At 37.0% G+C, this 25,430-nt stretch overlaps 1 protein-coding gene across 1 annotated transcript; it reads left to right on the top strand.

Annotated features, from left to right (window-relative positions):
- The first annotated feature begins 1,320 nt into the window (after window positions 1–1,320).
- LOC121406250 (excitatory amino acid transporter 2-like) lies at window positions 1,321–22,680 on the top strand. The gene is made up of 11 exons (XM_041597270.1): window positions 1,321–1,454; window positions 5,181–5,539; window positions 8,363–8,570; window positions 10,626–10,668; window positions 12,360–12,531; window positions 15,737–15,863; window positions 16,826–17,056; window positions 18,625–18,819; window positions 19,942–20,076; window positions 20,731–20,830; window positions 22,016–22,680. Exons 2-11 carry the CDS (start codon window positions 5,209–5,211, stop codon window positions 22,151–22,153), a joined length of 1,680 nt encoding a protein of 559 aa, XP_041453204.1. The 5' UTR covers window positions 1,321–1,454; window positions 5,181–5,208; the 3' UTR covers window positions 22,154–22,680.
- Window positions 22,681–25,430: the final 2,750 nt, after the last annotated feature.

The raw sequence follows: 25,430 nt of genomic DNA, 5'->3' as shown, positions 1-25,430 counted from the left end.
GTGATTTGTAATGCGCCAAATCCACTCGGCAGAGTGCCCAAGGCGCAGTGAAAGAAGAAAGAAATAACGAAAGAGAAAAATTGCAAATATAATAGTAATACATTTAGGAACAATTAAGAGTAGGAAGCATTGAATAGACGAGTCTTAAAGGGGAATGAAACCTTTGGAACAAATAGGCTTGTGTTGAAACAGAAAAATCAAAGAATAAGAATAAAGAAAGTTTGAGAAAAATCGGACAATAAATGAGAAAGTTATGAGCATTTAAATATTGCAATCACTAATGCTATTGAGATCCTCCCATTGGCAATGCGACAAGGATGTGTGATGTCACTGATGAACAACTTTCCTTTTGGTGGACTATAAAATACCCTCAAAATGTCTCTTTTTGTTTTTTCTTATGATGATACAAACTCTTTATCCATGATGTATTTTTAAAAAATATGTATCACATGCCCTCATGTAGAAAGAACACATGATCTATGGATACATGTGATAAAAGAGGCAATTCAAGTGAAATATATACTAAAGTAATGGGGAGAGTTGTTCATCAGTGACATCACACATCCTTGTCGCATTGCCACATTGTCGCATGGGAGGATCTCCATAGCATTAGTGATTGCAATATTTAAATGCTCATAACTTTCTCATTTATTGTCCGATTTTTCTCAAACTTTTGTTGATCTGTTTCTTTGATTTTTTCTGTTTTCACACAAGCTATCCTGTTCCAATGGTTTCATTCTCCTTTAAGGTAACGCTTAAATGTATCAATGGACGTGCATTCATGGACTGTCAGGGGAAGATCATTCCAGAGAACAGGGCCAGCGTGAGCAAATGCCCGAACCCCCCCCCCCCCTGTCTTAACGGATTTAGGAATAACTAGGGAACCAGACATTATTAAACCACACTACATAGTGCCTTTTCACCTCTTTTACTGTTTCAATCCCATTATTATGTCAGCTTTGAAGTTTGTCATAAGTTGCCTGTATTTTTACTAAATTGTAAAAACCTTCAAAATATATCGAAACGAATTGAAACTCTCATTTCTTTAGAACTCAAAGAGTGATTCACCTACATAAATCCCCGAAGAAGGAAGTTCAAACAACAATCCTATAGTATATCATGAAAAAATATGATATTTTAGACTTTGAAAAAAAAAAGAATTCTGGCTCGGGGCCTTCAAATATCATATTCAAAACTTCCTACATATCGCTTTTTTAATTTGTTTTGGTTCCCTTTACGGACTGATATTATTTTCTGGTCAGATATTGGAACACGCATGCGCAAATCCATGAGTAAGGAGTTCATACTGGTATATATATAGGTCAAATTATCAATTTTGGAAAGTAATGCTATATTATTCATTTTCCTCGTCATTTCATTCGCTGGACATCTATAGGGTAGCAGAAGGAGAGTGATCTTATCAAAACATCTGATTTGTCTCCCTTTTCTTCAATGTGAGTATTTGGTTTTGTTTTAGCTCGTAATTCATTGTACCAAAGGTTTGTTAGAGTGTAAAAGGCCGTTACATATAGGGGTCACACCAGGGAAGGGACAAGACATATTTTTCGCTTTCCCGGTGTTCGCACAATTCGTACTATTCTCTGGATGTTATTTGCATGCCAAACCAAGCATAGAACGTCCCTTTCATTGGTAGTATAGGATTACTCAAAGTTTATCTCTCGCAGGTATTATCTATCTCTAGTGAAATAGGGATACTCTTTATGATTAAACAGTGCTTAATATATTCAGTTTTCAGATCTGAACATTAACAATTTTCAGCTCACACTTCGCGCTCGTACTATTTGTTTCTTTAAAGAAATGTGTTTATGATAACGGAATATGCTTACAATGTCACATCTTCAGCTCGCGCTTCGCGCCTTAGACCACTCGGCCACGGCACCTCCACTTTAAAAAATAATAACACCCGGGAAATTGTGATGCGATTCCCTTCCCGATGAAGGGAATTGTCAACAATAAAGAGTTGTACTCCCCTCCCCCCCCCAAAAAAAAAGGGATGATAATAATCATCATCATGATCATCATAATAAATAAATAGGTAAATAGATAAATAAATACAAAATAAAAAAAACATACAATTCAACTAAAGCGTATTTTTGCTTTTCTTCTGACATTGGAAAATAAAGTGTACAAATTAAAAATATAATACAAAACATAATGCATATGAATAATCATCGGCGATTCAGATGATGTTCCTCTTGAGATGTGTGTTTAACCTAACCTATTTATTTATTTATTTATTTATTTTTATTTATTTATTTATTCATATATCTATTTATTTTTATTTACATATTTATTTATTTATTTAATTTATTCATTCTTTAATTTATTCATTCATTTATTTATATTTTTTATTTAATTGTTACTCATCATGCTCATTGATCCTTTCAAATTAACTGGGCGTTGTGGCGTGCGCCTGTGCGCCGGTGATCCAAGCTATGTGGGGAAGTTACAAATTGATGCAGAGGTTCGAGGTTCGGGCCCCGGTCACGTCTTTCGGATGGTGACGTTAAAGGTCGGTCCAGACGTAAATAATCATATCTGATTGATACACGTCTGACAAAACTCAAATACACACACATACGTGCAGTGTGTGGCGGCTGGCTTCTATAAGTGCAAACAGAGTATATTAGGATGCGCGCGGAATGTACACCATATTAATAGGGACTTCATCTCTCCTAGTACTTTGGTTAAAGTCAGGAATCTGTCACTTGCCTTGCTTGAAACAAAGATCAACGATTGGGTCTCCACACAAAGACTAGCACGTACTAAACTTGCCGTTTTTCAGACCCTTAACTTGAGTACGTTCAAACCGCAATAGATTATATTCATGAAACATTGAACATATGTTTGCATTTAGAGGTCAAGTCCAACTCAGAAAAAAATGTTGAATTGAATAAACAGAGAAAAATCAAACAAGCACAACACTGAAAGTTTTATCAAAAAGGATGTAAAATAAGAAAGTTATGGCATTGGAAAGTTTCGGTTATTTTTCACAAAACATTTGTATGGACAACTCAGTGGTATGCAAATGAGAGAATCTATGATGTCCCTCGCTCACTATTTCTTTGGTTTTTATTGTTTGAATTATATAATATTTCAATTTTTACCGATGTGACAAAAAGGACCAACTTGACTGAACCAAAAATGATTGAATAATGGTAATTCTACATGTTCAGGGAGGAACAAAACTTTGTTTCCCATGATAATTAGAAAATCAAAATATTTCATATTATCATATACAAAATAAATTGTGATTGGATGACGTCATTATTCACCTCATTTGCATACTGACCAAGATGTGCATGTAAATGTTTTGTGAAATTAAGCGAAACTTCAAAATGTCATAACATTCTTATCTTACATCCGATTTTCATGAAATTTTCAATGTTTAACATGTTTGCTATATTTTTCTCATTTTATTCAAATAAACTTTTCGTTGGGGGTGGACTTGTCCTTTAAAACAGACGTAGATATTCATGAACAACACGAAATTCATTTTCAGCACCGGCGGAATTCATGAAAAAAAAACCACATAATGATGCGAGCTTACATGCCCAATGGTGTATATAGATGGGGCCTTGGGGACCTCTAGACCCCCAAACGTCCCCAAACCTAGAAAAAAAATAGAAGGGACATGTCTAAAAGGCGAGTTGAAATATAGAATGGAACGGATAAACAATTATCCAATGTTTCTTTTAATGTGTAATAAATTATATATAACTTAGATTATCCTTTTAAACAGGCTATATAGAAATTAAATGTTGCCCAACACGATACGTTGTGCCCTTCGAATATTTTGGCTCAATACGCCACTGCATAATCATAATATCACAGTGATAACTGGTATTAAAACGGCATGCTACTACAAGTGTATTAATACAAGAACAGACCAAGATCACCTCTTGGCGGCTAAATTGAGTTAAATATGGAGAATTGATCGATTCTTATTTTGTGCGTAATATATATCCTGAAATTCCACCTAAAAGTCCTCGAAGTGACTGAAAAACTGACCTGAATCCTTATTGCGTTTCCTTTTCTGGATTTACTCGAAATTAATTTATCATGACCGGTACCGCATAATTTATGTACTCGTCGTGGCGGTAAATTGCCAATTCCCCTACTGCCAACTCGTCCACTCACCACATGGTCTATTTTTATTTAGTCTAATGCCATTCCGTCCGTCAACATTCCGTCCGTCAACATTTCTTCTAACAACCATTTTGTCCATTAACCATTAGGTTCAATCATCACTTCGTCTAATCACCATTTCAACTATGACCATTTCGTCTCATAACCAGTTGGTCTAGCATCCATTTTATTTTCATTCATTTTGCACAATTTAACACTTTGTCCAATTAGACCAAATGGTATATGGACTAAATGGCTATTGGACCAACTGGTTATTAGACGGAATGGCATTAGACTAAATTAAAGAAGACCATGTGGATAGGGGACGAACTGATGGTAGAGCAAATGATAGTAGACGAGTTGGCAATTGGACGAATCGGAAATAAACCATCGTGGCCGGCCGGCTGGGCTGATAAAATATCGTTTCTCAAAATTTAAATAATTTTGATGCCATACAGCTGAGAATAAGCTTTTTAAGATTTTAGAGTTATAACATAGGTAACAACCTTCTTTTGCCTCGTTAGAGTTCTTCACAGGTAACAGGAGACTGTTTTCAGGCGATATGAGCGTATAGGCGGCGGAAGCGCGGGGGAACAGGTCCCCCTAAATTTGAGGTGGGGGGGACGGTTCCCCCCAGTTTTTTGTTGATAACCTTTTTTTGCTTGTCAGTTTTGTTTCCTGCGTCCCCCCTAAATTCAGATGGACCCCCCAAAAAAAAATATATCTCTGGTCCCCCCTAAAATTAAGGTTGACAACTTTTTTTTGCTTGTCAAATTTTTCACCTGTGTCCATAACAAAATTTCAGGTGGACCCCCCCCCTAATTCTTTTGGCTCCGCCGCCAATGTGACTGCCACAATTGCTATATTTAAAAAAAATACATGAGGCTTTTTCTAAGCTGCACTAAAAAAAAAACTTTTTAGATACGAGGTTTTATCAGGCCAGACACGTCATAATTAAGTATTCTGATATGCAAGTAGCAGTTATCTATTATCCCGGCTCTTTATGATTCCACACCTCATTTCGGAAACAGTACTCAAAGAAGAACACCCTTCTACAGGATGGAGAATGACAAAGTGGTTGATCTTGAAATCCATGAAGACGGGAGCAGGGGGCCGGAGACCCATCAGGGGAACGCCCGACGATCCCTCAGGGACTTCAGATCGATGGGCTGGAGGGAGATTGGCATGGTTCTGTTGACGAAGTTGAGAGCAAACTTGCTCCTGGTGCTGACCCTTGCTAGTGTGATCCTTGGTATATTCTTTGGAGGTGTCCTGAGGAATGCCGAACCTAGCAGCACAGCGATCAAGATCATTGGTTTACCTGGCGATGTTCTGGTCAGGCTCCTGAAGATGCTGGTCCTGCCGTTGATAGTATCGAGCTTGATTACCGGTAAGAAAATAAAGAAAAAACCCTGATTTTACAAGAAAAAAAGAGAAGACAGAAAGCAATAACAAAATCATTCTGTAAATTCATAAAACAGGAATTATTTTGCAATTTAACAGAACATGTCCGTTTAAAAAGGGGAAAAGGGTGTTTTCTTAAAGGAACTTTGTAAGGTTCCATACATCAAATACCAATTTCCTGTAAGATCACGTAATCTGGTAAGATTCCAGGTGTTCTCAAGACTCTGATGCAGGAACTTCTATTATTCTAAGGATAAATTTTCTAAAAGTGATATTAGCAACAGAAAATGGTAAAAATAGAATTAACAACATGGCAAAACGGTTTTGAAAGTGGGGAGGGTGGGGGAGGCTGATCGAACGTGTAGTAAAACACAATCAGATTTTAATTTTTCGGTCTTTGTACACGTTTATTGAAAAAGTGCATGGGGGGGGGCTGACCCCCTCCCCCGGTCATCGAGTTCGAGGACCCTGTGATCATTTTAAAGTCAATATTTAATTTTGTATATAGTGTATATACATTTGTGTTACAGATTTTATATCTGTATAATTGTATAGAATTTTGATGATTATTTTACTCTCTTTGTATCATATTAACCTTGTATAAAGTTTTGATAGGGGGTCTACATTTTACAAGCACTGCTTTTTAGTAGGCCCCTCCACTTTTTTTCATTTCATTGCTACGTTTCAGTCCTGCATGTGTTATGCATTTTTTTTTTCATTGTAAACATGATTTATTACGAAATGTACTTTGATGATTGTGGAATATGAATATATCAATAAACAACCCATCATATACTTTGTTTAGGACTGCCTTACGACCGGAAATAGTATAATTGGAGTGAAAAGGGGGAATCTACCAAACAACTTATTACAAAAAAAAAATCTTCAAAATCGAATTTCAATTCAATTCAATTCTTTATTTCATTTCCATTCCAAACATAATACAAAGTGATATAAAGCAATACAAATCAAGTACAATTTTATAGCGCATTCTTACTTCGTAAAACATAAAAAAAACCCAGTATAATATAGAGCATAAATGGAAATGAGGGGATCCAATAAAAAGCAAAGCTTGTAAAGTGTGAATGAAAGATAACAAAATAATTCTTATGGTATCAAATAATTTTTGTGGCATTTATTTATTTTGGGGTTTTGTGTTGATCGAAACATTATTTTACGCGTGCCATCATTATGTAATGAATGAGCTAATATTTCAAACCCCCTCCCCCACACGTGTGATTTGTATTTGATTGTCTAATACAAAGGTATTCTTATTTCTTTTTCAAAGCATGGAAAAAATACTGATCGCTGATTTATTATATAAGATCATCATTGGTGAAATTTATTTTGTAAAAACGGAGATAACGGTTGCTACAAGACTTGTGAGACATGATATCATCAGCTTTTAGTCATGACGGTATACGCTTACGATTGTTTCACTGAAATGATGCGCAACTTATTCATTCACTTCCTTGTTATTTCATCCAATATTATTTTTATGACGTTGTCAGTGTTGTGTTTGTTTGATTTTGCTGTAATATTTAATCAAATTATATTATTTCGAGTAAGCCCTATCCTGTTGAATATGCTGTCACCAAGAAGCATGTCACATTTCTACTGGCGGAAGTAAAATATATTTATCTGCCTCATACACCTGAAACAAACATTCTAATAAGGTTGGGTAAAAATTAACCAATATTGATTAAAGAAAGGAGCAAGGGTGTTAGTTTGGTGAAATACCATGATATCTAGTATGTATAAATGCAGCCAGGCACAACCAGCCCTCCATGATAACACTGCGTTAAATTTACACAGCATGTGAGGATATTTTTACTCAACTCATATGCATGTTGTTATTTAGCTTCTATATGAAACGACGAAAGCCTGATTTGCGCAGTATAGAGTATATGAAAAATAATAGCTGCCTACTGTTGCGCTATTCCGAGTGAGTAAAAAGAAAATAAATGATAAAAAAACCCTTTACATCTCATAAAATCGACAGTCCAATATCATGAACTAAAAGGTGTTATTTTCTATACATTCGTAATTTCAAAGCTTCGTTATTCCGAAGGTTCGTCAATCCGAAAACGAAATAAGGTTCGTTGTTCATTTCGCTTTCGGACTAACAAACCTTCAGAATTACGACTCTCATTTCCTTTTCGGATTAACGAACCTTCGGAATTACGCCACAAATGTTCGGATTAATGAACTCTTTTTCGTTTTCGGACTAACGAACATCGAGGTATATGCAATTTACGTGTTTCGGAATTACGAACCTTCGGAATAAAGAACATTTGGAATTACAAACCTTCGGAATTAGGAAGTGTAACAGTTTTTTTTTAACAATCCCAATGTACAGTATATTTGAATAGAAAAAAAATGTATCCACAATGCGATTATGACTTCATAAACATCTGTGGAGCGATGCAATACTTTTTTGTCCGACAAGTTGTCAGATCTCACATCTTTGCTTGATTCTGATTGGCTGAGATGCAATGTTACTATGTTAACTGTCGGATAAAAGTGGACTTGTCGGACAAATCGTCTGACAAGTCCTTTCATGAAACGCTCCACTTCTATCTTACTTTGGCACAGGTCAAATTTTAAATAAAATCATGGGAGTACCTTTTGGTCACCCAAGCGTAAACTTAGACCACATGAAAATAGTATCAAAATTATGTGGGGAATCCCATTTTTCAGGATATATATATGATAATCATGTGTTTTTTATTAGATGGACAGTTTTTGAGGTGTAAATCATTATGAACATCAAAATTAAGAGAATATCTCCCACGCATTTTACCTAAAGGTTTGACGAGCCTTGATACCAAGTCATGTGGCAAGCTGGGAGCGAGGGCTCTCGTCTATTACTTCACGACATCCTGCGTCGCAGTCATCGTCGGGATCATTGTCGTCCTCGCTATTCGTCCTGGTAGGACGGGCAAAGACCATCAGGTCGATTACGATGAGAGAAAAGACGATACCGATCCCCTTGAATCGTTCATTGATATATTGAGGTAAGTCGATCTTCCATCTCTCAATCCGATAAAAGGAATCGTAAGACCTTATGTACATGACGTCATAATCTTATAGCGCCCTCCCTCAGAGAATATAGGAATATGCATAAACTGGGCGTTGTGGCGTGCGCCTGTAATCCAAGCTGTGGGGAAGGTATAAATTGATGCAGAGGTTCGAGGTTCAAGCCTTGGTCATGTTTTTCGGATGGTGACGTTAAAGGTCGGTCCCAGACGTAAATAATCATTTCTGATTGATACACTTCTGACAAAACTGAAACACACACACATGAACGGAGTTGTCACTGGTGTGCCAACTGCAGATTACCAACGCATGCATCAACTTCTAAAAGCCACCGCACACGTTACGATTGGTCTGCGTCTCGGTTTTGGATTTGATGCTAATATTGAGACATGGAATATATTTCTGTGCAATGTACTTCTAAATCATCGTACGAACACCTATAGGCCTATGTTTAAACCCCCGGGGGGGGGGGCACTTACATTGGCGAGTGAACACCATGCGCGACCAAAAAACACGTAAAAAGGATGTCTTTTTCACGATAGGGCACGTTACGTACGTAACGTGATAAGGGTGTCAAAAACACGAAAATAATGAAAAAAGGGTGTCTATTTCGCTAGGAACATTACGTGTTTAGGGTCGAATTAGCGGGGATAATAAAACAAAATTAAAATGTTTTAAAATGGATGTCCTTTTTGCCCCAAAACTTCGTGTTTAGAGTCCGATTTTCGCGAGGTGTAGAAGGTGGGGTCGTATACTAAACCAAATAAGGTTAAGCCGACGACCGAAGGACCCGTAACAATAAAACATTCCTGTACTTGTTTAGGGGTTCATTTCAGGGAATATTTGCCAAGAGTATCGTTTTGTTTCCAATACTTGTTAAGGGTAGGGTTTCACACGCCAAAATTTGTTAAGGGGTGCATTTTCAGAATATGGAAATTACGTGTTTAGGGTGCTTTTCGAGACCCCATGGTCGCGCATGGTATCCACTCGTGAATGGAAGTGGCCCCCCGGGTTTAAACACGTGAATATGTTATCATCTTTGATACAATAAAAACGCGTTCAATCTCTAGCCGTGATGACGTCATATTAATCGTACGATTCAGTTGGCTGCGATTTGAAACAAATGTCGCCTTTACTTCAAAGTATTAAAGGTTTGCAATCATCCAAAATTGTTATATTATAGTTTTCTTTTAGCTGAATTGAATCTCAAATTTACTTTTCATTCACATTTTCTGAAAATGAGCAAACTGCGATTTGTTCCAAACGGATCGTGAGTCGTGAGGTGGCCTCAAAATGGTGGAGTGATAATGGCGTAAGTGCATAGGCTATAAAAGGTCTAAAGCGAGGGTAGGCCGGGGAGGGGTTAGTGCTGATTGGCGAACGCTCTTGAATGATTTTTCCATTAGTAAAGAAATAAACGGGAAATTTAGAAACTGGATGAAGAAAAGAGAATAAATAGCTAATAAAAAGGCTATGAGATGTTCGCCCCCCCCCCCCACTAGCGGCGATCAAGGAGAAGGGACGGAGAGTCGTCCGGCTCGAATTTTGAATTTTGTACAGGGGGCGGCCTATCGGAGTACGTCATCCCAAACCAAATATAATAATAATAACTCTTATTTACCCAGGGTAGCCACTCTCAGCTGTAAGCTGTTCTTCCAGCGGGCCCTGCATAACATAATATGTTATTATTACCCTTCTCCATTCTAAATGCTGAGCGCCAAGCAAGAAGGCAGAAGGTCCCATTTTTATAAGTCTTTGGTATGACTCGGCCGGGGGATCGAACCCACGACCTCCCGTCCATGAGGCGGGCGCTCTACCACTTAGCTATCATGTCACCGCACATGCTTTCAAAGTCACTTGTAATCTATCAAAGCAGTATATCTGTATCTTTCATTAATGTTTATTCTCATAATCGTTCCTTGTATCATCTGCTAATAATAACTTCTGATTGATAATAAATTAACTTCCTCCATTCTCAATTACAGTTTTCTCTCCCCCTCTCTCTTTATCTCTCTCTCTTTCCTTTCCGACAGGAATCTGTTCCCCTCTAATCTGGTGCAAGCATGTTTCCAACAGGTATGGTCTTTAATCAGTTATAATTCTTATTTAACTGGGTAGCCACTTATAATTGTTTTCGACCCCAGCCCTCTTCGTTTTATGTACGTCGAGTGCTTGACAAGAAGATAGAAAGTCTGATTTTTTTGAAGTCTTAGGTGTGACTAGTCCGGGTATCGAATCCATGGCTCCTCGTTGGGGCGGACTCTCTCTCTTCCACTGCGTCACCATTTATCCAAATCCATCATGGGCAGCGGCCGTGGGCGCCTTTTGGGCTAGCCTTGATCCCCTTTTCGTCGACCTTGGATATTTTTGTGCAATTCTAATTTGAAAAAATAAAAATAAGATAATAATCCCATATGCCTTGTGTAAAACTTGCCTTGCCATGAAATTTCATTTCCAAGGTCTGTACGAGCAGATAAAGAAACTTGTAAAAATAATTCGTTTATTTCCAAGAACATAAAACGAAAAAAATTACATGTCATGCATCAATTGAAATAACATAAATGACAACAAACAAAGCGTACAGGATATAAAAAATTGTAATACACGATATGTTGTAATTTTTTTGTTGTAATGGTGAGATCCACTGAAAAGCATAGTTTGCATTATGTTATGTGTCCCCCCCCCCCCCAAAAAAAGGGGAGAAAAAACTGGGAGATAATCGCATGAGCTAACTCATTCTCAAGGTTTTGAAGTTATTTAATAGCCTATCCGATCCAAACTCTGCCTTTTCCACAAGACGTTGACAATAATACCCTTGTACTTGACCCTTTTCGAAGCATCTTCAAGATGCCTATTCTAGCTACTAGACCTTATTCATGTTATTAGCAATCCATGTTGAAATATTATGACCCATATCGGTTTTCCGGACTTGAAACCACCACAGTCCGCGTGCGTTTTTTTTTTAGAGAAAGGGAAATGAAATACAAGGAACGTTTCGTGAAAAGACTTGGACGTTTTACCTGACAAGTGTCATTTTATCGGACAGTTTACACTCTTAAATTAGTTGGGCAGAAAAATGTCTAACCTTTAACCCACCCTGGGCGACATTACTGTTCACACAACTAGGTTAAATTCTTCCCAAATTTGGGTAATGAAAACTAATAATTGGGTAATAATTGTGGATAAATTTCTTGCCGAAGGAAATTACGCCATGGCTGGGATTCGAACCCACAACCCTCTGTTTAAAAGTCCGGAGACTAATCCACTGGCCCACAATGCTCCACGCCTTCAGTCTAAGTTTTAAGGTTTCTACCGATGGAAAGGATAATCACATAATACTTTGAATAATAGGCAAAGATTAAAGAATTTAAAAATAAATGATACATGTTATGTGAAAGAAATTGATGAAGAGAACAATGGTAGGCGTAGCTTAAATCAAAGTTCCCCCAGAGCTATCTGAATTTTGGAGAAAAAATTGGTAATGCCGAAAAATGTCTCTGCCGGGAATAGAACCCGGGCCCCCAGCTTTGACCGCAGGTGCCTTAACCATTAGACCACAGAGACGGGGTTAGTGGCTAGGGCGACCCCGATCCGATTGACCGTCCGATAGACAGATTTTCGACACTGTATCAATTGTAATTTCCTTTGTCTGGTGTAGATGGGTTTATGTTATAGATGTTATATACAAGTATAGGCTCACGAAATCTATGCTGCCCTCCTATCTATGCGAAAACCGTTTATCTGGCTGATCTTCCTTTAACGTACAGGCGATGACCGTTTATGGAATCAAGGAAAAGATGGTCCTCGTACCCAATGATACCTTCCAGGATGCCAATTGTACTTGGAAAAATGCATCCGAGACGGGAATGTGTGAGTCAGTAGTAAATGGAACTGAGACAACTATCTCAAAAAGCTACAAAGATGGCATGAATGTGCTCGGTAAGATATTCGTGACTCAATTAATTGTTTTTCATCACACGAACTTTATTTGATCTAAAGCAACAGCAATGCTGTATAGTGGCGATGGTAATGATAGTGATGATGACCATGATGATAACAATTGTATTGACTTGTAATGAATCCGCTAATAATGAATAATTTGCTATATCTTTTTTTTATTTATGGTTTTATTGATAAATCATCAACATTCAAATCATTTACATCAAATTCCACGATAAAAGTTACATAAAAAATCAAAGATAAATAGAATATACTAGTGTACAAAATATTACAGTGATCAGGAAAATAAAGAAAAAGAGAGAAAAAACGAGGAGAAAGCGGAGTACATGTATATCATTCCATTAAAGCAATATCGTACTTTTACTTGAACAAGAACCCCTAGAATGGAAACCAATCGGCAACAAACTTTGGCAATGTTATTAAAACAAATAATAGAAAGAAGGACCATGATGCAAAGCATTAAAACAAAAACCTTCTCAGGCTGGAGAGGGCGGAAGTGAGGGAGGAGACGACCAATTGAAAAAAGAATTGAAAAAAAAGAATTGAAGAATTGAATTGACCAGCTGCCCTCTAACTACCTCACACGTTCTCCCTCGGCTCGCCTCGCCTAAAATCATAAACATACCCTTCATATCCTCACACTGATAAATTGTTATATTATTTGTATGAGCCTGTTTATGGACAGAATGTTAGCTGTATTTCTTAATTTTTGTAAACACTTTTGTTCTTTACCTGGGTTTAATTTTGAATGTGATAGAAATAATAATGATAACACCAATAAATGGTAATAGATGGTGGGGGGGGGGGTAATCGTCTGGGATGTGGTTGCTGGGGTTAACTGCTCACACGGGTAGAGGTAAACAGACACAGGGATTGGTTAACTGTCCTCAAGGGCAGTTGTCCTTGGGGGTGGTTATGCCGGGGTAGTTGTCCTGAAGGGTAGTTTACCTGGGGTAGCTGTCCTAGAGAATATTTGTCCTGAGGGGTAGTTGTCCTAGGAGTAGTTGTCCTAGGGAGCTTGTTGTCCTGTGAGTAGTTGTCCTAGGGAGCTTGTTGTCCTAGGAGTAGTTGTCCTTGGGAACTTGTTGTCCTGGGGGTGGTTGTCCGGTGAGTAGACGTCCGGTGGATAGTTATCTTCTATTACATGAACAAATTCATTGAACGTCCCTTTAAAGCAATCAACACTCCGTAATCTGACGAGTAAGGAAGACAATATTTTGGCACGGAGAACTTGGATCTTGTTCAAAGTAATCAAAGTGTAAAACTAGATGACAATATGTCAATTTTGGATCAGTTTCAATTATGGGCATCTGGTGACATCTAATCATATTGACGTATAATGAGAATGTGAATGTTAGAACGTAGCAAGTCCATGACAGTTCATTTCGAGTAAATCCAGTACAACGACCTGATATTTGTGTATATGCGATGAGGATTTTTAACGTTTTGGGTCTTTTTTTTTGGGGGGGGGGGAGGCGCTCCTGGGTATATCCTGGGAAATTATAAATTATATACAGGATGGGCACTTCATCGCTGAGCAAAAAAATGGCCAAAAATGATAGGCCACTGCACACCTTACGATTGGTGAACGACCCGATCTTGGAACAAAATGTAACATTTGATGCGAATAATCAGATATGAAAACAATTTCAAGTTCAAAGTTTATGGATACAAAATCCTGACATTTATGGTTCATCATCAAAACAAAGAAACATCTGAAAACATACAGTATCGTTATACACTTTTAAAAAACCTGATTTTACACAAAAAAGAGAAAATTTTGCACAAAGCAATAACAGAATCATTTTGTAAATTCATAGAACATTTTTTCTGCAATTTAACAGAACAGGTCTGTTTAAAAATGGGGAAAATGTGAACTTTTATTAAAGGAAATTTGTAAGGTTACATACACCAAATACCAATTTCCTGTAAGATTACGCAATCTAGTAAGATTACAGGTGTTCTCGAGACTCTGCTGCAGAAACTTCTTTTATTTTAAAGGGGAATCCAACCCAAATAAAAACTTGTTTTTATAAGAAAAAGAAAAATCAGACAAGTTGATAGGTGAAAGTTTGAACAATATTGGACAAATAACAAGAAAGTTATGAATTTTTAAAAGTTGTAAATATTGGTAATCACTATACCTATGGAGACTTCAAATTGGCCGCTTATGTGATGTCATAGTGATGTAAGGCAAGGACTACTCTTCCATGTACTTCAATACATATTATGGCTAAAATGTCATTTTCCCCAAAAGTTTTATTTCAAATTGTATTTTTCTTTCATGAGGACATTAAACAATATACTACCTGGGTTATATTTAGATTACTGCCCCAGGGGAATGGGTAATCAGGAGAAAACCACAAATCCCTGATAATAAAGTACATGGCCTATGGGAAAGTTGTCCTTGCCCCTTGTCATAATTTACATACCCAGTTGCCAATTTGATATCTACATGGTATTAGTGATCTCAATTTTAAAGCAGCTATAACTTTCTTATTGCTTGTCCGATTTCTTTCAAACTTTCACCATTCTGTTTAATTCATTTTTCTCCTTCCCAACACAACATTCTATGGCCAAGGCTGGATTCCCCTTTAAGGATAAATTTTCTAAGAGTGGAAGTCATCGTACGAATAGGCTATTTTCAAATCTTTGACTAAACTACCTTCCTTACAAGAATAAAAAACGACTTCGATATCTAACCGTGATATTGTCATGACAATCGTACCATCGGCTATAATTTAAACCAATATGGCCTTAACTACAAAATAAAGGCTTACAATTTGCAATAAAGTGATACATTAGTATTAAGTGTTAAGTTTTAAGGTTCCTGCATCAGACATGTCAGAGTCTTGAGAAAAATGTAATCTTATCTTCGTTGTGTAAAAAGAATGAAGAATAATATAATTTTATTGTAATATAACCCTTTCCTCCCTTTTTTTGGTTCAAATTGGACATGAGTTTTGTTAAATTACAAAAATTTCCCCGTTATAACAATCTACAGAATGATTCTTGATATTTTTGTTTTGTAAGATCGTGGGGTTTTCTATTAATGTGTGGTCAGTTATTTTGAACCATGAATAAAAAATTAGATTCTATTCATTGCTTTTTTCCAGAAAATACGCCAAATGCGATTTGTTCCAAAACCTGAGGTGCATAATCATACCCCCTTTTTTCTTTCCAGGTCTCCTGGTTTTTAGCATCCCTTTCGGTATTCTCTTGAGTAGAATGGGAGAGAAAGGTCGGGTTATGGTGGATTTCTTCGAAATATTGTCCGAGCTCACCATGCAACTTGTCAACATTGTTATGTGGTATGTAATTGGACAATTCTGTACAAACTTTGTTAGGGGCAAGTTTTTTTTTTTTTTTTTTTTTTTTTTTTTTTTTTTGGGGGGGGGGGCCTCAGAGCACGCACACACCCTCACACATACTCACATATATATACAAACATACATGCATGCCCGTAATGCTTTTGTTGACAAGTCTTTGTCAAGTCTTTTGTTGACAAGCCCCCCCCCCCCATACACCCACACAGCTCCACATAAGCTCACCTGCACACTCACATTCTTGTAATTTGACAATCAGGGACTCACTTATCATTAATCATCCAAGTGGGGACACCAATTTCTGTTTTCATTCAATTATTTTTAATATAATCTAAGACACCGACGCAAAGTATGATCCCACCACCACATGTACCATCAATGAAATCAACGAATGTACGTAGAGGGCGTCAACACTTTTTTTTATAAATACAGGCAACACACAACTCGTGTGTTAAAAATGAAAATACATAAAATCACTAAAAATAAGTGTTAAGAGTTCTTCAAATATCCTCGGTTTTCTGAGAATAATTTTTATGATGTTATTTTTTTGAGCTCTTTCTCTCGGTAGGGGCCTGAAACCAAGACTACTTTGAAACTTAGCTGCGTAAATAATCATATCTGAATGATACGCGCATTTAACCCAAGAAAACAACTACAACCTGCAGCAACAGTGCGGATATGTATTCTTGGACAACTAATAAAGTGCCCATAAAATGATCAAATGCATGATACCACCTAACTGGACCTATGTGAAGCAGTAACAGTCCCAATTCATATTCATGTGAAAAAAAGTTCTCAGAGATGCATCATTGATTCTATATGAATTTATTTCTATGAATGACGTCATTTTAGGTACTGGTCAGGGGGGAACTCCCCGATATGACCGGAACCTATAGTAGTGTGCATCCTCTAGATTCCCTGGTAAATCCCAAATTTGTATCCCCCAGGTACTCACCGGTGGGCATCATGAGTCTCATCTGCGCAAAGATTCTTTCGATGAAGGACCTCTCAGAAGTTTTACCCACTCTCGGCTTATACATGTTAACTGTTGTGCTCGGACTTCTTGTCCATCTTGCTATTCTCATGACCATCTTCTACGCCACTACCAGGACAAACCCTTTCCGATTCTTTGAAGGCATTCTTCAAGCGTGGCTCACAGCTTTCGCTACTGCGTCTAGGTGAGTTACATCTGAATGGTATAATTTAAGTTCGATTTGGTAGCTCGCTCGAGCTACCCGCTGCCAGGCTTAATAGAATTGATAAAGCTGTGAACTGTGAACGGCCGAACAATGGTTTTATGTTAAATTTTGACCCTATAAGGATTAACTTTCAAATCTCAGATATTTCGATTAAAAATAAGCTTTGGATTCAAATACGCAAGGTTGAAATCTAAATCTGATATTGGTTTGGTGACTATTTACTTAATATTATCTGGATTGATTTGAAATCCTTAAAGATTGGAGCAATGTTGTATTATTTTTGCGAAATTCGACAAATTAACTTCGATATCATCGCTGCGCGCGCTGTACGTAGACAGAGATCATCTTTAGTAAAAAGCATCTGACCAAGTTCAGACCGGTCCCTTTAAAGAACTCTATGTAGTTTTTGTTGGGTTTTTTGCTTCATCTGCATAGCAAGAGATCGACAATGCCTGCCTCGAAGCGGCGGCGAAGTCGTCAACATAAAAATATTGGCGGACGGTTCGGTTCAGTTTAATTTTAAAATTTCATTATAATTTTCAACGATTATAGGGCACGAATTTCATGTTTTTAAAGCAAGGCCTAGGTTTCAGGAAGGAATATTATATCACACAAAATGAGGAAGAAGTCACTTCTAGGATCGTATCATTTTGCCTCCGCCATTTGACAACCCTTGAACCTTGAAGAAGTACTCTCCCCAAAAGCGCACACGCTGTCCTGGGGAGGGTTGTGCTGTGACAAGTGCTGCATGCCAGTGCTTCAGTCGAGGTGCTGATCCTGTGGTGGTATTCTTGGTGCACTATATACAGTGTGCTAGGTGCAGTGTGCGGGTGGTGCGTGTGTGTCCCTCTTACAGCATCTTATTGCTGAATGATAGGCAGTGTTGCTCCCCGGAAGCCAGCTATAGAGGTCGAAGTTACAGCATCGTTTGGTAGAGTTTTCCAAATAGCACTGTCCCTACTATATTCCTATCCCTGATACCACCCCTCTGTAATTTCGGTTAGACTTTGCAATTCCAAAGGTTCGTAATTCCGAAGGTTCTTTATTTCGAAGGTTCGTAATTCCAAAACACGTAAATTGCCTTTACCTCGATGTTCGTTAATCCGAAAACGTAAAAGGGTTTGTTAAGCCGAACATTTTTGGCGTTATTCCGAAGGATCGATATTCCGAAAACGAAATAAGGTTCGATGTTCCGAAGGTTCGTTAATCCGAAAATGAAATAAGGTTCGTTGTTCCGAAGGTTCGTTAGTCCGAAAACGAAATAAGGTTCGATGTTTCGAAGGTTCGTTAATCCGAAAACGAAATAAGGTTCGTCGTTCCGAAGGTTCGTTATTCCGAAACGAAATAAGGTTAGTTAATCGGTTAGTTTTCGGACTAACGAACCTTCGGAATTACGAACCTCATTTCTTTTATGAACTAACGAACCCTCGGAATTACGAACCTTCGGAAATACGAACCTTCAGAATAACGAACCTTCGAAATAACGAAGCTTCGGAATTACGAATGTATGCGGTAATTTCAACCCTCACTTTTTTGTCCTTTCTCAGTTCTGCGACACTTCCTGTAACTTTTCGTTGCCTTGAGGATAACCTGAAAGTGGACAAGCGAGTAACACGATTCGTTTTGCCCATTGGTGCTACTGTCAATATGGACGGCACCGCCCTCTACGAAGCGGTTGCCACCATCTTCATTGGACAAATGAATGGCTTTGCTATGCCTTTTTCTAAGATCCTCACTATAAGGTAGGATATGAGGTTTTTTTTTCTTCTTCTTCTCTTCATTGTCACAAATAATACATAGTTTGCATGTCTTGCCTCAACTTGGTGACCAAGTTGAAATGTTTATATGTAGTTTTGTTGTCATTGTGTTCTCATTTACTCAAGACGTATGTTTTGGTTGAACGTGAAATGATGACATCCTATCGAATCAAATTGCTCAGAACTTTAGCTTGGATTTTCTGTCTCACGATTCAATATTTCACATTAAAAAAAACATTTGTCTTGAGGTGTTTACGACGATCTTTAAATACATAATAATATTCATATGGAAAAATTCTCATCTGGTTAAACTATCTTTTCATTCTTAAGAATAACAGGTTTGTCAGTTGTTTGAAAGATCAGTAAAAGTAATCACGAAGGAATGATCGAAAGCACTACAGGATCAAGTACTTAATTCTTCCGTACCATGATGATGATTTGATTTGACTTATTTATTTCCACATTCCAATTGCAAAAGTATATACAAGAGTGATCATTTTTTCTTGGCATAACATAATAATAAGCAAATGAAATAATGAATGACATATCCATATTTACATTCTAACAATCTAATTGAAATATATTTATATCTGATAAATTTCTTCTCTTTTAAATTACTAAAACAAATAGCAGAATATATATATATAAACTCTTAAAACAAATCAGTCAAATTGACTACAGCAGTAGTCAGCTGGGTGCAACTGATATGAAAATCACTGATAATCACATTTCTGACATATATTCTAGTCAGAAATAACTATGTTCTAGTAAAATACGGCTAGAAAATAGTCAAATATGACTAGAATAACCGTTGCTCCCAGCTGACCCTATTAACTAGTAATTTTTTTACTGATTTCTTTTTAGAATATATATATATATATATATATATATACATAAATATATTGACATGATACATTTTGAAAAGTGGGAGACCTCCATCTTAAGCTTAGAGCTTGAAATTGATAAAGGCCTCAAAAGGAAAGGGGAAGGAAAACAAGACAAACAGTGCAATGATGATGATAAAGAAATTAGTCATGTTAGTAAAAGTGTTTGTCGTGGAAAATTCTTGTCTCTAAGTTATTTTTTTTCTACCTTTTGTTTTTGCAGTCTTACAGCTACCCTCGGTAGCATTGGTGCCGCTAGTATACCAAGTGCGGGCATAGTTACCCTGGTATTGGTATTGACTGCCGTTGGTTTTCCAATAGAAGACGTTGGTCTTCTTATGGCTGTCGACTGGTTTCTGTAAGCGCTCAAATTTTGACTTTTCTATACTCCGTTCTTCTTGCTTTTCCGTCTTGTTGTTCTTTTTCCTCTTCTTTTTCTTCTTCTTTACCTTCCTCCTTCTCTCCTTTTTCTCATCTAATTTTTTTCTCGTTCTTCTTTTTCTAGTCTTCTTCTATTTCTTCTTCTTCTGCTTCTTCTTCCTCTTCTTCTTCTTTCTTATGTTTGTCTTCTCATTTCTCTTTCGCTCCCTTTAACAACGTTAACTACTTAATCTTCTCCCTTTCTGCTTTCTGTTAAAATCTCTCTTTATTCAAGAATTAAAATTGCTGTGTTCGTGCTCATATCTTCATCCTTGTACTCCTTAATTACGTGTGTTTCTTCATTGTGATATACTTCTTCCATATTTTTTAAACAATTCCAGTGCACGTCAATAAATTTGATTTTGACTCTAAAAGTTGGTGACTTTTCCCATTTGTTTATAGTAGTACAAATAAAATGGAGACAAAGTGCTTTCGGAAAAAAAAGACGGCCTTTGAACTTTATTTTTCTTAACTTTATTTTTCAGGAAATTGCAACGATTTTTGACCTCATAGTGGTCAGACTATTTTATTTGCCCATCCCCATGAGATTGTCCAGGTACGTGATTAATGATTTTCCCTCATTTAATTACAGGGATCGTTGCCGTACATCCATCAACGTAGTTGGAGATTCTTACGGAGCTGGTATAGTCTATCATCTCTCTAAACAGGAGCTAGACACACCCGACAAAGGGGTTGGTATTTTTCGAATGATATTTCCAAACTAAGCAGCGTGGTGTGATTTTAACCGATTTTGATTCTGCTCTCTTAGCGCTGGACGATATTCAGATATTATTAAAATTATGATATTGTGGAGGTGCCGACGCCCGCATACATTTGTATTTCCGAAGGTTCGTTAGTCTGAAAACAAAATGAGGTTCGTAATTCCGAAAGTTCGTTAATCCGAAAAGGAAATGAGGTTCGTAATTCCGAAGGTTCGTTGGTCCGAAAACGAAATGATTAACGAACCTTATTTTGTTTTCAGATTAACGAACCTTCGGAACATAAAAACCTTATTTCGTTTTCGGATTAACGAACCTTCGGAACATCGAACCTTATTTCTTTTTCGGATGAACGAACCTTTGGAATAACAAACCTCCGGAATAACGCCACAAATGTTCGGATTAACGAACCCTTTTACGTTTTCGGATCAACGAACATCGAGGTATAGGCAATTTACGTGTTTCGGAATTACGAACCTTCGGAATTACGAAGTGTAACCCCGACGCCGATTGGTCTAAGGAGCTGGATTTGGAGATCCGAGGATCTGGGATCGGGGGCACCTGGCTATGCACATTGGTGATATATGGTATATCAAATAAATGAAAATGCTATATGCATTATGATTACCAATTTTGGTCTTGATTTTAAAAAATAAAACAATATCAAGGAAAAAAATGAATAATCAAAAGTGGTTTTATGATTATGTTGTTATATCGCTGTAATAAGATCTGACCAATTTAAAACTGTGATCATGAAAAGCCAGTCACTTTTTATCATGTTTATTGACCACAGATTCATGGATAATGCCGATTTGTCGCCCGAGGAACAGTCAAATGTATTGCTGTGATATGCGTGGCCAAATTATTTCTAAATACCCCCTAAACGAGTTTTCCTTTTTGTGCAAAATAACACGCTAAACAAGTTTTTCCGCGGGCTTTGGCCCCTAACAAGTTGTCGCCAGAATATGAACCCGGGGAAAAAGCATGGGGAAAAAATACCCTGAACACGTTTGGATAGTCTTAAAAAGAAAGCTTTGGAAAAAACATACCCTAACGTTTGACTCTGCGATTGACCATAACTGCACATGGTTAAGTTTCTATTTGCCATATGCATAATCCAGTACGACTGACCGCACGATATCATTTTCTCATTTTTAGGAGGCTGAATTGGAGATCGAGGAAGGTAAGGAAAACGGGGATCTCCCAGCTGGAAACGCTGAGACAGAGATCGAAAAGAGCGTGGAAAATGATGGCAACGCCACGAAAGAAGGATCTAACTGCGATTCCGGAGTCTAGACTCGGATTCACTAATTGGGCTGTGATTCATGACGTCACTTTATTCGAGATTGGGCGGGGCCTAATAGGTGACTGCTCAAATCTATCTCCGACATTGCAGTTCTATACCTTTTAGTAGAATGAGTATGCTTTTGTACGACAGAGATAAAATACAAACTTTAATATTCCGAGGTATAATCAAGATATTCTCCAATCTTTCCGTAATCTAGTGTTGTAGTCGAGATAATTGCTCATTCCAACATTGTTCTAGAAAACCCTACTCGGACTTTAACCATTAGTCAAAGAGTAACTAGTATTGTATAGAGTAGCCTTTGAAGTACGTTTTAAACTTAGTCACACACTTTCATAAAAAGGTATCAAAAACCCCGCTCAAAATTGCACCCTAAACACTACAGGTAGCACACATTTCGTGTGAGATTTTGAAAACTAAGCACAAAAAGGGAACTACAATGGTATTTTTAAAGTTTTCAGTTTTTCAAAATGGAAAGTGCCTTTTTTCAAAATGAAATGTGCCCTTTTCACAATGATATGCCTTTTTGAAGTAAAACATAACACGTTTTTAGATTTAAAAAAACAAAATTTTTGGTTCGCGCTCGCATCATGTTCAGTAAGGTACTCATTCTGTATACTTGGTTTAAAAATGCTCAGATTACCTAGTTTTCAGGTTGGAATATCACAAATTATCAGCTCGCACTCCACACTCGCAATATGCGATTGGTGAAATATGTATCCTATTCATCAGTCACTATTTTATTTATTTTATTAGAATATATTTATCCAGGTAAAAAATATCAGTATAAATTTGTGTTTCTTTAAACTGTTAAATGAATCTTCATCCATTTTTTTTCTGTGCAATATGGTTTAGAAATTGAATATTCAAACTCTTTTTGCTCATCTGGGTGTGAGCTACTCATATTATAATTTAAGATGTATTTGATATAAAGAGAACATTCTCGATGTTAAAATGAAGTAAATGAAAATAATATTGATTACTATATAACTGGTTCTAACCGGAAATTCCCGTTTCCTTTATTCTGGGACGCAAAACCTGGGACCCGTAACACAAAGCTTCGCTCTCATCGTGTGACATTTTCAACGGTTGATTGCATTGGCTACAATGTACAATTACATGTACATGATTAAAAATCATGAGTACGATCGATTGCTAAACTTTACACTGCAAAAACGCCGGTGCTAATATAACACCAGCCTGGTATCTATATCGGTGTTGAAACACCACCGGTTTGGCGTTAGTCTTACACCAATTTGGCATTTAAATACACTCTAAAAACTGAAGTGCTTATTTATCTCTTAAAGAGCGTGTATAGTGACTGCACTTCGGAGTGCTGATTTGTCTAGTTCAAGTGCAGTCACTATACACGCTTTTTAAGAGCTAAATTAGCACTTCATTTTTTAGAGTGTAACACCAATAGTGTTAAACCAATATCGGTTTGGTGTGGATCGACATATATAGATACCGGGCTGGTGTTTAATCAATACCGGTGTTTTTGCAGTGTGTGTTAAGGGCTCCTGATGAGTACACGCACACACCCTTATGCACCCTCATACACTCCACCAAACGCAGATAGCATTGGTTATGAAACCGAAAAAGGGAGAAATTAAAAGTTCATATTATAAGTGCAATTACAAATAAGTAATATGAAGTAAAGAAAAAAAATCTTCAACGGTGTGTTGTATTACCAAACAATGACGTATTGGCCCAATCAATTAAAAAGACGCAGTATGAAAATCTTATTTTTTATTATTATGTATATACATTATGTACGGTAATGGCATGGCACAAAAGATTAATCAAATTATATTCGTTCAACAAAACCTCACCAAAAACGTAATTTGTGACTTTGGGATGATGAAAAACGAATAAAGCAATGTATGCGGATTATCAATGCTCCAATCAATTTTGTAATGGTTTGGTGTTACTGCTTTATTTATTACAGTCGAAATGGTGATGCCTGTGATGATATTTGGGAAAGCGATTGTGATGAGGAGGAGAATGATGATTGATGATGATGATGGTGATGATGATCATGATGATGATGATAATGATGAGGAGGATAATGATGGTGATGATGGTGATAATGGTGATGATGATAATGATGATAATGATGGTAATGATGATGATGGTGATGATGGTGATCATGGTGATCATGATGATGGTGATGATGATGATCATGAAGATATAATCATGATGATATCAATATAATACAATACAATACAATATAAGTTTTTATATAGCGCTCTTTACAATGATTATATCACAGCGCTTTACAAAATGAGCAAAATCAAAATTGTGAAAGAAAGAAAAAGAAAAAAATACATACGGGCATAAATAACAAGTAAATTAACTATATCGATAATGATGGCGGTGATATTGATTGTAATTATGATGAAGATAACGATGATGTTGCTGATGTATTATGGCAGGGATTGCGATGATGATGATGAAGATGACCAGAATGATTATGACGATAATGATTTTGATAACTATTATTCTTATGAGGTCTACAATCATTTTAGCGATGACAATGTCGCTGATAAAGATAATGAATACAATAATACCACACATGCACGATCTTCGTGCTTTTATTTCCAAAGGCGACGGTGAAAACAATATAGGGCGAATATCCCCGCATTCCTCCATAATTTTCAAAGTAAACATGGTCATTTTCAGTACTACCAGGTAAATCAATTTATACTGAGATGCAATTAATTTGCTGCAACATTACATTATGTCGCTGGCAGCATGGACAGCCCGCCACGCACCAAAGACTTTAATCATGTTAATACAGTATGCGAACCTGCATGTCCAATGCAGCTCTCTGTTCCTTCCAGCGTGGGTTTTTTTTTGTTCTTCTCATGTGAGTGAGCCGCAAAACAGGGATTTGTAACAGCAAAGTGACACCAATCGATGTACTATAATTCATCACGATGGGAGGCAGATCCAATGCAAATATTTCATTTCTTCTCAGTTTTATTTTCTCAGGTGAGTGCATCATTTTCCATTTGGTATTTTTACTAGGACAACGGAATTTATGTTTTTTTCCGTCAGCCTCAATCTTTCTTCACTGATGCAGATTTTTACTGAATCCTTTCTCAAAATATTTGCCTAAAAATAACACGATTTCCAGAATTTAGCCTGTAAATCAAAATTTCAATTTATGTATATGAAGAGTCATTTGCGTTATAAAAAGAATACTCTATATTAAGACATGAGATGTAGAAAATGGCTCGGCCTATCCACGTTGGTGTTTCATTA

Source organism: Lytechinus variegatus, chromosome 19 (assembly GCF_018143015.1).
Source record: "Lytechinus variegatus isolate NC3 chromosome 19, Lvar_3.0, whole genome shotgun sequence".
NCBI lineage: Eukaryota > Metazoa > Echinodermata > Echinoidea > Temnopleuroida > Toxopneustidae > Lytechinus > Lytechinus variegatus.
This window is presented reverse-complemented; position numbering and strand designations above follow the sequence as displayed.